The sequence below is a fragment of the Cibotium barometz genome, chromosome 46 (genome assembly GCF_041138505.1).
Source record: "Cibotium barometz isolate CiBa-2024 chromosome 46, ASM4113850v1, whole genome shotgun sequence".
Taxonomy (NCBI): Eukaryota; Viridiplantae; Streptophyta; class Polypodiopsida; order Cyatheales; family Cibotiaceae; genus Cibotium; species Cibotium barometz.
Window position 1 is genome coordinate 36,342,592 of NC_141091.1, and position 14,813 is coordinate 36,357,404.

The window sequence follows — 14,813 nt, forward strand, 5'->3', positions numbered from 1 at the left end:
AGAATTCAATTAGTGGAAGGGCCTTGAACGTCCGTGGCGTGTAGGCAAGTTGGTCATTGATCGGCAGCTCCTCGAGCAGGAGGTCTTGGGTTTGATCCTATCTTACTGCAGCTGATAGACACCCTGCGCCTGTGGATGGGCAGCGATACCGTCTAAATAGCAAGAGCTCAACCAGGATCTCAATGTGGGAAAAAGTAAAAAAGAAGGGCGATAAACATTTATGATACAGCCAGTGATTTTTCTGAATAAAAGAGTTTCTAATCAGTCACTTGCCTTGCTATATGGTTTTGGATAAGAAGGTAGTGCTTTTGATGCTTTGTCAGGGTTTTGAAATGATAGACATAAGGTTGGCAAAAAGGTCTTAATGTTCATGTACGGTGTGGGGATAGATTTCAAGTATGTTGTTTTGCCCACCTGGTGCTAGTGATTATGCCCATATTGTCGGTGCTGGAGAACAAATCTCCTCCCAGCTCCATAGTTGCAATGAAATGTGTTTCATACTAACAAAATATTTTGAAAGTTTCATACCAAAGTTTTTCCATTCCCTCTTTTATTTTTTTTTGAGGGCCTCAGTTTATAGTGGTCGGTCTCGGACACCAAAAAAGATGTACCTGCATCTCAGTTTGCATGTTGCAGTTCACGGGTCGTGCTGATTTGTGCGCAGAAATTGCAGCACTTCAAACTTGGGTGTTCTCTGTTAATGTTTGAGGTTGTAAGTTTATGGTACACGTTTGCGGAAGCCCCTGATGAAGGTGTGCGATTATGTACTTAGATGCATTAACTTTAGTCAATGAAGAGAGCCTGGGAGAGAGGAGACAGTACATGTGATTGGGTCCCAATAAACCACTTAAAGGGATCCCACCTTGTGGTGTATTTGCCTATATTGTTGGATTTGTAGAGAGTACAAAGCTTGCGCCGGAGTTGGTGCCGAGTGTGTGAATCGATTTGTGTGGAAGTGAGCTTGGGCTGCACTCCAGGCTGAATAGGAGGCAGAACTTACTCACCTGGGCTGGTTGTGCTTTGAGCAGGCTGCCTGTTGAGTTGGGGAAGATCCAGATACTCTATGCTGTTCCTTGGCTGGTTCTGGGCCACTTCTGAAGGTGATCTGTTGCTTGACGCTTGCCTGTAGATGCTTGCACTTGCAGATCTGAAAGATGAGCAAGTGGGAGGGGAAGTGGCCTTATATAGGGCACCTTGTGTCCCCTTCCTGGGGTCGGCGTGTTTGACTTGCTGGCCAACCAGCCCACGACCCTCTCCTGGTTGCTACGTCATGTGCGTTTGCTGCCTGCCGAGCCCAGCCTGCTGCTTGACAGCATCCCAACATGCACAGTGCCCTGCCTAGCTTGTTTAGGACTGCCCTTTTCTGCCCTGAAGGCTGCCCATGCTGCCTGGCATCTGTTTTCGGCTGTCCAAATACTTTTGTTTTATGTGTAAATTGTCCACACTTGCTCTGGGCACTTGGCTCTTAGAATAAGCTTCCTGGCCACTTGCATAGACTATAATTGCAAATGAGTTACACAAATGTGTGGGATAGTATACTGACTGACAGACTGTCTGGCCTTATCTTGGTCTATCCTGATGACAGGTGGTGACTGGTCCCTGGACTAGGGCTGACAAAATGCTCAGTGCTCTTCTTTAAACAAAAGATATGTCCACGTGGCACCCTAGTGCAGTTGGTGCATGTGACACAAAAGATGCCTTTTGTGTTTTGTAAATGTACGAGGGCCAAAATTGGGGTTTTTTCTGGGACCTGTACAAAACATTTTTGAAGCGTTTCAGAAAGGTATAAAATGGTTTTCAAATGTTCTGCTTGGCAACTTTGCCCAACTCCCACATGTGGTACGCCCACAATGGGTGGTGCAGGTGGTACACCCACAATAGGTTTTGTAAATATATATATTAGGGCCAAAATTGGGGGTTTTTCTGGGACCTATACAAAACATTTTTGAAGCGTTTCAGAAAGGTATAAAATGATTTTGAAATGTTCTGCTTGGCAACTATGCCCAGCTCCCACGTGGTGGTACGCCCAAGATGGGTGTTGCAGGGAAGGCCTTGGGACTCCAAATAAATTTGCTGCATTTGTGCACCCTTCCCTGCTCTCTTAAAAAAATAAAACAGTAGAATCCCCCTTGGCAAATGAGGTAAGTGGACTCTCTTGAAATTTAACATGACAGGGCAGAATGTATAAGCTTGCATGATGTGTTTGTATAAATGGAGATTCCCTTTGTGCATGAAATGTAGATTTTGTTTGTATAATGCTTTGTATATTGTTTTGTGTAAGTTTGCCCATATGCGAACACTTAGAGCCAGAGTTTGGTGACATGGATACCATAAAGGTTTGTGTTTGATAAAGGTTCAGTTAATGTAATATGTATCAAAACTTATTGGTGTTATGAATAGAAGTGTGTGGTGTAAACAGTAAAGGTAGGGCTTTTACATACAATTTCAGCATTGAAGCTACGACATTTAGTCCACACATTTTTTTTTTCAAGTGATTAGTTTAACATGTTTCTTTGTGACGAAAGTTAAAATCTTTTTAGAGAACCAGCTCAACATTTTCTCAAATGATAAGAATGGATACCGTAAAGGTTTGTGTTTGGTAAAGGTTCAGTTAATGTAATATGTATCAAAACATACTTATTGGTGTTATGAAAGAAGGGCTTTTATATATGATTTCAGCATTGAAGCTACGACATTTAGTCCACACATTTTTTTTTGAGTGATTAGGTTAGCTTGTTTCTTTGCGATGAAACTTCATATCTTTTTAAAGAACCAACTCAACATTTTCTCAATGATAAGAGGGTTTGGGTATGTAGAAGTAGTGAAATCCTCTGAAGTTTAACTTGTAACTGTCTTTTGTTATTTACAATGTTGAAGCTGTTTGCACAAGAGTAAAAATATTGAGGAGAGTATATGAAGTACTTATAGCTTCTGGCGTGGCCTTAAAGTATGCTCGAGGCTAAATCTTTCTTCACTTGAAAACATTAAATTGTTTCAGCACTTGTACTCAACCCTTGTATATGGTACAGGCAGTATGGTTAAGTATTTGCTGTACCTAAGTACTTATCTGTCTTTTGGCCATACAGGCAGTATGGTTAAGTATGTGCTGCACCCATGTGCTTATCTGTCCTTTGGCTAATGCATTGTGTTTTTTTTCCACCGGTTCAATGCTTTGTATGCTTGTTCACATCACTTGCATGTTATTATTTTCTATTTTGAAAGCCCCAACCTCTCCGCCCAACTTAAAAGCCCCAATTTCATTATTTTTGTAAAAGAATGCTGGTATGAATTTTAGACCTAACATAAGAGGTTCTCTCTAACCTTAAAACTCTTTTTGTTTTCTCATACAGCCTGAAGTTTTAGAATTCATCCAATCTTTGGCAGTAGCTCTAATTTCTGAAATCATGTACATTAGAAATTGAATAAACCATGTTCTTCCTATGTTTTTACGTAGAAGTTTAATGTATTTTATGCACCATATACTTTTGGTACTTCATGTTCTTGTACCATACACGACCATATAGCACACTAAATTTTGTACAACTGTTGTACAGTTAAGCTAGCTAGAAGGGCAATCAGCTGATCTACCTTCGGAAAATTACCACTTTTTTCAAATTTAATGCCCTGCTGTCTTTCACGTGCACGCTAACATCAATTTATAAAATAGGAGAGATTTGGATTTTAAAAATCTTTAAATGCACAGTTTAACTCCTGCAGCACATTTTTTTTTCCCTTGCAGCATTGTATTTTGAATAAAAATGTCTTGGTTTGCTTTGGACAGAGATCCGGATATGAAGCATATGTACTTGAGGCTCCTTACACTGATGTCAAGGTAAGTCTGGGTTTAGCATAGTCTACTGTATTGCTTACAAATGATATCATCTCTTTGTGGACCTCCATTATAGCATTATTGCTTGTAGTGTAAGCTTGCAATGTTATTGATGGACTCTAATGAATGGTACTGCATTAGTTTAAGACACTCTAGCTGTATTTATAAATCAAAGTAGTGAGGCAAAGATCGACATCATAGATGGGGAAAAATGGTTGAAATGTGGGGTCTTGGGCCTGTTTAGGGGGTCCATTGGCCTGAAATGTACCAGTCTGGCTGTTTCCATTTTCAAAATGGCGTGTTTCCCCCTTTATTGTTTTTACTTTTCTCCAATCTTCTTTCCCCTTAGTCTTGTGTACCGCCTACTATTTTTGTACATCTACATATGTTTCTCCTCTTTCTCTTCTTCTCTCCCTTCGGAGTTGTCCCCTATTGTGCATCTGGCTTGCTGACATGGAGTTTCTTGCCCCATCCCCATCCCCATCCCCCCCCCTCCCCCCCCTTTCTGTCTCTCTCCCCAATTTCCCATAAAATAGATTGGCCTTTTGTTGCTTACAAATTGTACACCAAATCCCCATTTCCCATGAATTACAACCGACATTTTTGTGCTTACCATTTGTGCACAAAAATGTTTACATTGCTCCAATGTATGCCATTAAAAGAGCCAAGTTGGTTTTTCCCATTTGTAGCTCAAATGTATATCAAGCTTTTGAAGCCTGAAGTCGTATAGGCCCTGATAAAGCCTCATCATCGATAAACCCTAGTTTAGTGTCATCACTGAGCTGTTTATTTGATTCTTGACTCAGCTTGCTGCTTTACCAGAACACTTTTTTTTTCCACTTATGGGAATAATGCTTTAATGCAGGGCTGTGCTGCAAGGAATGTGCATAATTTTACAGTACAACAAATACAGTCTATGGCTGACCGCTGGGAGTCAACACCTCCACTTTATCTGAGCCTCGATGTGTCGGTATGCTTGTAGAAGTTAACCTTCTGGTGCAACTTTTGTCCTTGGATTACATGAAGCTAATGACTATGACTTTAAAACTGAACCATTTTACATACTCATGCATCTTTGCAGTCTTTATTTCGAGGTGATGATTTGAGTGCTCAAGACATAATCGAGGTGAGGTTTCTTTAAGAAGTTTACGGGGTTCCTGCTTTGAGATCTTGCCATGTTGTGTGTTTTAAAGGAAATTTCAGTGCTTGTTAAGCATCAAATTCACTTTCTATTTGGCTCTTGAAACTGTACTAAGACGATCCCCCCCCTTTTTTTTTCTGCAGGTTGAGATGGATGCAGATGATATGGAGCATGACCTTGAGGAAGAGGAAGAGGATTTATCTCAAGAGCGTCTCTTGGGGTCAAGCTCTCAGATGAAAGGTTTGTGATCTCTCTTATTCTGGTTTGTTATGGTTTGACGGATGTTCATTGTTGGTCTGTTTTGAAGGGGTGAGGTGATTTGACAAGTGGTCATCTTCTTGCATGCAGTGTGCACTCCCTTGTAGGCATTGTCAATCCTTCTCGTGGACACATTTTGCAAATAAAAGTGTAATGCCTACACAAGTGCATGCCTTCCCCCGGACCCCCCACAAAAACACCCAAAAAATAACACGCAGATATAGAGAGAATGAAAAAGAGAGATTCTATTAAAAAGTTCCAATGGACAAGAATGTGGTACATATGATTCGTGTATAAACTAAGGCCTTAAAACATGGAAACTAAAAAAGACCTTATCCATAGTGTCATTGTGTCTCTCTTGTGGTGGTGTCGCTCTATGGTATTTGGAGTATATCTTGCATATGAAGCTATTGAGAGGATGGTTTGGATTTTTGAGGGCGAGGTCCTCTAGCTATGTGGAGGAACTGTGCCCTCTCTTTCTGATGACACTATACGTGCGAGGCACCAACATGTCATACACTCTCTCGATGAGCTTGGTCGAAATTCCATAGGGTTATTTTGATTCCAAGACTTTGGAGTCATGTGGATTTTTCACTTGTTCGATGGGGTGTAACCCATGACGTTAGGGTTGGGATATGCTATCACCATTGTGCTTTAGGATCTCTATGAATGGGATTGTGTGGACCTTTTGTAATCTTAAGTTCATTGCAATTTGGTGGGGTAAAAAGTAGCTGGATGCAGTACGTTGTCTTTAGGCTGTTCGAGGACATGGGACATACATAGAAATTGATGGGGAGTCTTATGCTTGCCCTTAAGTAGACGTGAGTATGTACCGGTTATATGTAAAAACACAATCTCCATTCAGCCTTAGATGAGGATTGGACATGGGAGATCTTTTTGGCTGGAATGGCAGTATGACTTGTTTGTGCATTAAGCGGATTAGTGTTTGCTGACGACTAATGTAGGACATCATTTGGTATGACATGTGAGTTGTGCTGTGGATCTATGCTAGGGTTGTTATGGTAGAGCTTGTTGCACTTTATAAGATTGGATGTCCTATTGGGATTTAGCTCTTGGATGAGAGTTGGATTGACATTAAGTAAGTGGGTCTTTGTAGGAGTCGTCTTACACTGGCCTAGGTAAGAGGCATTAGACTTGAGTAGATGCTATGGAGGCATTCGCTTACATAGGCTTGTCTCCTTATGCATTCACAAGGACTTGAACCGAATAGGAGGAGGGGAGAATGTTACGTCCTGACAAGCCTAGGGTTAGGGTTAGTGACGTGTACTAACCTAGGATTAGGGTAGGGTTAATCCAAGATTAAGGTAATGGGCTTAGCTGGGAGGCGGTGGGACTTGGAGGGTCAACATGTGGGCTAAGGATGCTAGCAAGATGAGGTCTTGATTGGCTAAGAGCTTATAGCCAAGGGCTAATAATGGTCAAGTTATTGCTATATAATTGACCTTTATTTCATTATATTATGAAATCTTGCTGAGTACTGCACATTAGGATTAAAGCCTAACTGAACAACAACAGGTTGGACTATCAAGATATGTGGTATTTTGATCATCTTTGAAGATCATTGTATTTTTGGAAATATTTGATTGCAACTGGTTTATTTGGCCATGTCCAGTTTGGGAAAAGCGTAGGCACTCATAGCTGCTATTGGAAAAATACTTCTTGGGTAATACAAAGTAGTACTCTTGGGGGGCGATGTAACATGCGGAAGCTTCGGGGGAGATCGGTTAACTTCAATGCTCAGAAATCAGCACACTTTTCGCGACGGAATTAACACACAAACTGAATGAAGATGTGCAAAAAATAGAGAGAGAGAGGGAGAGAGGAGAGGACACAATATTGGGTCCCAAATACCCTTTGCAGGGCCCCCACCAAACGAATGGTGTATTTGCTTTATTAGAATGATGTAAATCTAAAAAGAAAATACAAAAAACTTGACCTTTCTTGGTTGAGAAATCTCTGCCCTTGACCTGCAGTCCTTCACCCCTTTGCGTTAGCAACTTCTTGGCTGTCGTGGCTCTTGTTTGCTTGAGCACTTGGTGAATTGTGAGGTAACACAATGGGATCGTGGGCTCACTATTTATACTACTCCATAAACAGCAGTCGGCTAGCACTAATCCAGGCGGCCAGCATAGTTTCTGCCCACGACTGCAAAATCAGCATTAAATGCTGAATAAATCACATAAAAAGCTGCACATCATTTCATGGCTGGCCGGGCATCGGGCGCATGATTCTAGATGGGTTGGGCATTGAATCTAGACTGCCTTGGGGACTGGGCAGCCTGTATGGGCTGCCCCAAACTTGCCCTTACAGCCATAACTGGTTGTACAGCTTGTAGGCGTCCCCTAGCCTGCCCTTAGGGCTGTCCTATAGCCCCTCCATGGCTGGTGGGTTCAGCCAGGGCCTTCCTGGCCCTCATGGGGGTGGTTTTACACTATCCCCATGCCCACACAAAGACTCGGGGTAGCCCTATGGGCTGGCCCCTTTTCCTAAAAGCAAACCCTAACTACCTGCACAATGACTTGGCATCCAATACCGTATAAGATACACAGAATCACTGTCATCATTCGAGAGGGAGACTCACAGCGTGGAGTGGCACCGTTTCATGTGCAGGACAGTGTACACCTGATCTTGGACTCCTGTGCAGGACAATGCACACCTGACCTCGGACGACTAAGATGGATCCCTGGCTGACTTGTCCCGGACTGGGCTCACATGGGACCAGTTTACCATCCTAGGTCCTGTACCGTTTGTGCAGATGTGTCTACGTGGCATCCAAGTGCGGGATGCACGTGACATCCCCTTCTGCTTAACTTGACGGAAGTTGTATAGCCTCCAAATAATCCGTCAATAACGTCGGATAGTCTTCGAAAAACTCTTTGTCGAGCCATACCTCTTCGTGGATCCCTCAGTCCTGAAACTTTGTGAGGAACTGTTTTTGTCTTCGGCCCGAGCCATGCTTGAAACGGTGCAGAAGGATCCGTTCTGGAACCATAACTTCTGCTTCATCAACAATATTTGGCTCCTCTTCGTCTTTGACTTTTGAAGGGATTGGACTTGCATATGGCTTTAACCAACTGACGTGAAACACATTGTGCATAGTCCAACTCGGATGTAACTTTAACTGCATAGACACCTCATTAATCTTCTTCTGGATGGGAAAAGGTCCGAAGCTGGTGAAAGACAACTTTGGGCATCGCTTGCCCACTTGTTTCAACCTTTGACTCATAATCCGAAGATATTCCGAAAACTTCATATCGCTTCTGTCTTTATTGGCCTGTCGAGTGTAGGCCTCTTGCGCTTTAGCCAATGTGTCTTTTACTGACTCTAAAATATCCTGGTAAGACTCCGTCACTCTGTTCGCTTCAGGTACTGAAGACGAGGTCCTGGTCAACAATGACTGGAAAGGTCTTCCAAATGCTGCCTCATATGGAGTCCTGCCAATAGCTGAAGAAAAAGAATCATTCAAAACAGCTTGAACTAAAGGCAAATAAGATTCCCACTTACCTTGCTGATCGTGGACATAACACTTCAGCACATCAAAGGCCAACTAGTTGTATATCTCTGTTTGGTCGTCCGTCTGTGGGTGGAATGCATTGGAAAAATTCAATTTAGTACCAAAGTTATCAAACAATGCCCTCCAAAAATGACTGGCAAACTTGGCATCTCGATCTGACACTATGGTCCTAGGAATCCCGCCAATCGGATACCAATGCTGAATAAACAACTGGGCAACATCCTCGGCGTTCACATTGGCCCTGCAAGGAATAAGCATAACAAATTTACTAAATTTATCAATAATAGTTAAGCACTGCGTATTACGCTTACTCGGATTGGGAGGCAGATTCGTGACAAAGTCCATTGAAATATCTTGGAAAGGACCCTCGGGAATTGGCAAGGGTTGTAACAATCCTATCTTCTTTCCACGAGGAGTTTTCACCTTTTGACAAATATCACAGTGTTGTAACTTGCACATATGTAAACACATCTCGCCTCATCTTTATCCAATAATATTTCCGTTCCAATTTCTCCAGAGTCAATTGATGCCCCTATGACCACGAGTAATGGCGTCATGGGCATCATGGAGAAGAGCTGCTCTGAACGACTTCATGACACACAATCGGCCTTTGTAGAAAAGCCTACCATCGCGTATCAGAAAGTAGCATGGTCCTGTGGCATCCAATGTTTGTTCCCACTGTGTACCGAATTCCTCGGAATCCGCGTACGTGTGCTTCATGTCATCTAGTCCTGTACCAACAAGATCGAGTCTAGTGGTCTGAATTGAAGTCACTTGTCTCTGCCTGCTCAAAGCATCGGCCACTGGATTGGCCTTTCCTAGAAGGTACTCAATCATACCATCTAATTGCTGGAATATCTGGCTCCAGCAATGTTGTCGATCACTTTGCACTCTGCACTCTGCACTTGGCATGCCTGATGGTCAGTGCGAACCTCAAAGTCATGGCCATAAAGAAAATGTTTCCAATGTTTCAAGGCTTCTATAACTGCTAGGAGTTCACGACGTAGACTGAGTAATTTTTCTCTGCGGGCAGTAACTTACGAGACATGTAAGCTACTGGATGACCATTCTGTTGTAACACACCTCCAATTGCGATGTTACTCGCATCGGTGATCACGTGAAATGGCTCGTCCCACGAGGCAAGTGCTAAACAAGGCGCTTGTGACAAAGCCACCTTGAGGTTCTTGAATGCCTCCAACGCTCGTGGAGTCATTCGAATCTTTTGCCTTCTTGTCTTCACATTCTTTAGCAGATCGGTGAGATCTGTCGAGCGATCAGAAAACTTGTCTATGTGGGTGGAGTATGTCTGGCATATACCCACAAAGGATCTGATGTCACTGCTCGCTTAGCCTGTAAGTGGCTTATGAGCGGAAAGTTCGGAATTCGAGGCTCACACTTAATGGTCATTGGGGCGTTTGACACATTTCAATTGATCTGGAACGTGTGCTTGTCCCACTGGACATCTGGAAGAAACTTGTGAAACCACTGAATACCCAAAATTATGTCTGCCGCTCCTACAAGAGGGGCAACCATAAAATTACGCACAAATTCTATGCCCTGAATAACTAACTTAGCACCTAGAGCTTCATACTTGACGCTTGTTGTCATGCCTGTGCTAAAACCCTCAGCCTGTTTGTCCACCGAAGTCAGGTCGAAACGGGCACGCCTAGCGGCGTGTTCCGTGACCACATCCTCCGTGCTGTCGCTCTCAAGCAAGACAACGACTCTCTGGCCACCTATGTAGCCAAAGGACTTGAGCAATTCGTTGCGCTCATACTCCTGGTCATGGGCGCCCTTCTGCTTATCTTCGAGCTCCCAGCTAATAATTGCTCCGACTGAAGCACCGGGATTTGAAGAACTAGGGGCAGCCACTGGGGTCTGTGTGGGAGCTGAGCTCACCACGGAGGCTGTGGAGGTAGCGGCGGCGGGCTTTGGAGGCTTCTTAGGACACTCCCGAGAAGTATATCCTTTTGTATGACAAAAGAAACATCTACTCTCCTTCTTGTAATGAGAAAGCTCCTCAGCACTCAACTTGCCACATGTCTTGCCTGCCTCCGCTTTTTGGTGTGGAGTAAGCTTAGACGCATTGTTCGAGTTCTTGGAGCTAGAGGCTCCCGGGCTGTCCTGGAGAAGACCCTGTCTGGTTCTGGCCTTTGCCCCCCGAGGCAGTAGCCTTGGGAGAAGCCGGTTGGGAAGTCTTGGGCTTGCCACCATTATGCTTCATTTCTGCACTCTGCGCAAGCGCAAGTGCGTCTTCGAAGGTGGCTGGCCTAAACATACGCACCTCCCATTGGATTTGCGTGTCAAGGCTATACAAAAACTGTCCTTTCTTGTCCGAATCAGATAAGCCTAATTGCAAACAGAAAGTCGAAATTCTATTGGCAAACTGAAGGACTGGTTGCGCGTTCTGACGCGCTCCCTTGAACTCGTCTTTGAGTCGCTCAAGGTAGTAGGGCGGTAGAAACCGCTGCATAAGGTCGCGGACAAACTCGTCCCACACATAAGCTGCTATACCTAAGCTGGTGTGGGCATGAGCCCACTGAGTCCACCAAGGACTGGCCTCACCTTCCAAGTACCAACTAGCTAAGATTACTCTGTCAGTATCTGTCTTTCTAACTGCGGCAAAGTAAGCTTCAAACTGATGCAACCATGAATAAAGAGTTGTGGGGTCGAGTTTACCATTATACTTACTGAAGTTCATTTTCTCAGGAAAATGATTCGAGGGCGCCGCCGTTGTCAATATGGCGTCCAAAGCTGCTAGGTAACGCTTGTGTTCCACGCGTCGCATGGCTTCGTCTTCACGTTGTCGGATCTTCAATGCATGCATCTGCAACTCAAGCAAAGAGCTCGGCTGCGGTTGTGACCCTGCGAGAGGGTCCCTGTGTCGAGGATCTGGAATCTGGGATACAGAATGAGAGGGAGGAGGAGATGGAAAACGGGACGCTGGAGAACGGTTGCGTTCTTTCATAGCCATAATCTGCGTCTTTTGCTCTTCCAACTTGGTCGGCTAGTTTGCGATTGCTCACATCATCTGCTGGAACATCTCTGCAACACTCAAGCCTGGGGCCCTAGCTGGGCTGCCTAGGGTGCACTATGGTCCCAAGGTTCTTGGTCTCTCTCGTCGTCGAAGCTTGCCATAGCAGGAAAGCGCACTTCCTTTCCGGAGCGCAATCTGACCATCAACTATGTGTGTGGGAGACCTCCGGAGGCTTCCGGAGACTGAAAACCAACTGTCCTTCGAGGGACAGGAGTCACTCCGAAAGGGGTAGTCCACCGGCGTCTGAAAACCAACCACACGAGCTCCAAAAAATTCTAGTTTCTTTGCTGAATCTTTGCACTTGAAGTAGGCTCTGTTACCACTGTAACATGCGGAAGCTTCGGGGGAGATTGGTAACTTCAATGCTCAGAAATCAGTACACTTTTCGTGATGGAATTAACGCACAAACTGAATGAAGATGTGCAGAAAATAGAGAGAGAGAGGGAGAGAGGAGAGGACACAGTATTGGGTCCCAAATACCCTCTATAGGGCCCCCACCACGAATGGTGTATTTGCTTTATTAGAATGATGTAAATTTGAAAAGAAAATACAGAAAACTTGACCTTTCTTGGCTGAGAAATCTTTGCGCTTGACCTGCAGTCCTTCACCCCTTTGCGTTAGCAACTTCTTGGCTGTCCTGGCCCTTGTTTGCTTGAGCACTTGGTGAATTGTGAGATAACACAATGGGATTGTGGGCTCACTATTTATACTACTCCATAAACAGCAGTTAGCCAGCACTAATCCAAGCAGCCAGCATAGTTTCTGCCCACGACTGCAAAATCAGCATTAAATGCTGAATAGATCACATAAAAAGCTGCGCATCATTTCATGACTGGCTGGGCATCAAGCACATGATTCTAGATGGGCCGGGCACTGAATCTAGACTGTGGGTGGCCTGTATGGGCTGCCCCAAACTTGCCCTTACAGCCATAACTTGCTGTACAGCCTGTAGGCTTCCCCTAGCCTGCCCTTATGGCTGTCCTACAGCCCCTCCATGGCTGGTGGGTTCAGCTAGGGCCTTCCTGGCCCTCATGGGGGTGGTTTTACACTATCCCCATGCCCACACAAAGACTCGGGGTAGCCCTATGGGCTGGCCCCTTTTCCTAAAAGCAAACCCTAACTACCTACACAATGACCTGGCATCCAGTACCGTACCAGATACATAGAATCAGTGTCATCATTCCAGAGGGAGACTCACAGCGCGGACTAGCATTGTTTCATGTGCAGGATTGTGCACACCTGACCTTGGACTCCTGTGTAGGACAATGCACACCTGACCTCGGACGATGGATCCCTGGCTGACTCGTCCCGGACTGGGCTCACATGGGACCAGTTTACCATCCCAGGTCCTGCACCATTTGTACATATATGTATACGTGGCATCCAAGTGCGGGATTCACGTGACAGGCGGGGGGTTTTGGCCCCAGTGTGGAACATTTTTCCTTGTGGTGGATTTGTTTTGTTTTGTTTTTCGAGCCGGGGTCAGAGATGGGCATGCTCATCTCTGAGACTTGAGCAGAGAAACGCTTTTGTCATTAGCTTCGCCGTCTCGGTCGTGAGAACGGTTTCGCTACTTCCTTAAGGGATGGCCTCGAAAGACCCAATAACTGGCTATTGTGTGCATGGCTATTGTTTAAGGTGTTTAATTGCATTAATAGCGTAAGTACTGATTTGCTGAAAAAGCCGGCTGCCCCTTGGTATAATTTTAGGCTTAAAATACTCAGTTTCATTGCCCAAGTCTATTTAGGTGTAATGAGTATAATTTTGTTTATATTGAGAGAGTTTGTAACCAGTTCATCTTTGAAATGGATAACATTACAGAGAAATCGATATTGGGGGATAGATGGGAGGACAAGGGTGACCCTGCAGAGAAACCTGCAACTGCTCCAAAATCGTTAAAGCGTGCTGAGGACCACAGGAGTGGGCGTGGTAATATAAGGAAAAGTACGGGCAATGCTCTATCAGGGCTAATGACAACGTATGGTAAAAAAGATAAGTTTGTACATTGGTCAGATAACCAGGTAAGTGGCAGTCTGAGAGCTTCTATTTCTTTGTAGACTTTCATCATGAGAACAGTCAACATCTGGTTTGGTACTTGGCAGGGTGTTAAGGGTAGTACAACAGGATTCTCAATTGGTTCTGGTTCGCAGAAAAGAGCTCCCCTTGTCATTGGACCTGGTCCTGGCTATAATGGGGTATGCCTTAAAAACAGCTTTCAATAATAAGTTGCATTGTGGAGTTAGTTATCTGTATGCAACTGATACAGTGTGTAATCCAGATCTCCAACCCCGTGATTGTGGGGGCTGATAAAAATCTTCTGGAGACTGAGCTAAGGAGGAGCAACAAGTTTGTTGAGCAATTACGAGCAGAGCAAGAAGCTTTTAAAGCTGTTTTTGCGAGACGACGCCAGAGGATCCATGGAATGGATGATGAGGATGATGATTAGCAAGGTCTTACTGGTTTGTAATAGAGTTTTGGAATACAAGCTCCTCAATCATCCTGCTTTGTGGTTCAGCTTTTGTCCATCTGTTTCCAGAGGATAAATTTTTTATTATTGGGTTTTGGGTCTGAATGGTCAGCTTTAAGCCTCAAGCTCTTCATTTATACCGTACTTGGGCTTTCGTATCTCAATTATATGCTTGGAATTTCTGTGTTGTTGCATGGAAAGAATGCTGTTGTTTGCCATTCACTTCAACTTGTACGTGCTGATCTCAGGGAAGAATACCCGCTATTTTGGGGGTTTCTTCTTATTGCTCATATTGATGGAATATAGGGTGTATTTTTTTTAAGGAAAAGTTTTAGGTTCTTGAATTTCAAGAATGTATTGCTATGGTTAAGATTGATAAGCATTAAATCTTATAACAAAGCAAGGATAAGAAGATTTGAGTTCTTGAGGGAGACAACTTACCATGACTTTGTAATCCACAGGAGAATAGGTTTTCAAAATGTTCCAATCTACAAAATAGTGATGAGTATAATCAGCAGCACATCTTTCCAGAATTTTCCTTTTGGT

At 44.1% G+C, this 14,813-nt stretch overlaps 1 protein-coding gene across 2 annotated transcripts in view; it reads left to right on the top strand.

The window, feature by feature from the left end:
• Positions 1-14,611, top strand: part of LOC147612181 (uncharacterized) — a 45,458-nt gene extending 30,847 nt beyond the window's left edge. For both annotated transcript variants that reach the window (XR_015263664.1, XM_086784059.1), the window contains 7 exons: positions 3,782-3,832; positions 4,695-4,799; positions 4,911-4,955; positions 5,114-5,210; positions 13,622-13,821; positions 13,903-13,995; positions 14,079-14,611. Coding sequence is in view for 1 of the 2 variants with exons in the window: in XM_086784059.1 (XP_086640185.1) it covers positions 3,782-3,832; positions 4,695-4,799; positions 4,911-4,955; positions 5,114-5,210; positions 13,622-13,821; positions 13,903-13,995; positions 14,079-14,246 (759 nt within the window). In the remaining variant the exon portion in view is untranslated. The remainder of the gene's footprint in view (positions 1-3,781; positions 3,833-4,694; positions 4,800-4,910; positions 4,956-5,113; positions 5,211-13,621; positions 13,822-13,902; positions 13,996-14,078) is intronic.
• Positions 14,612-14,813: the final 202 nt, after the last annotated feature.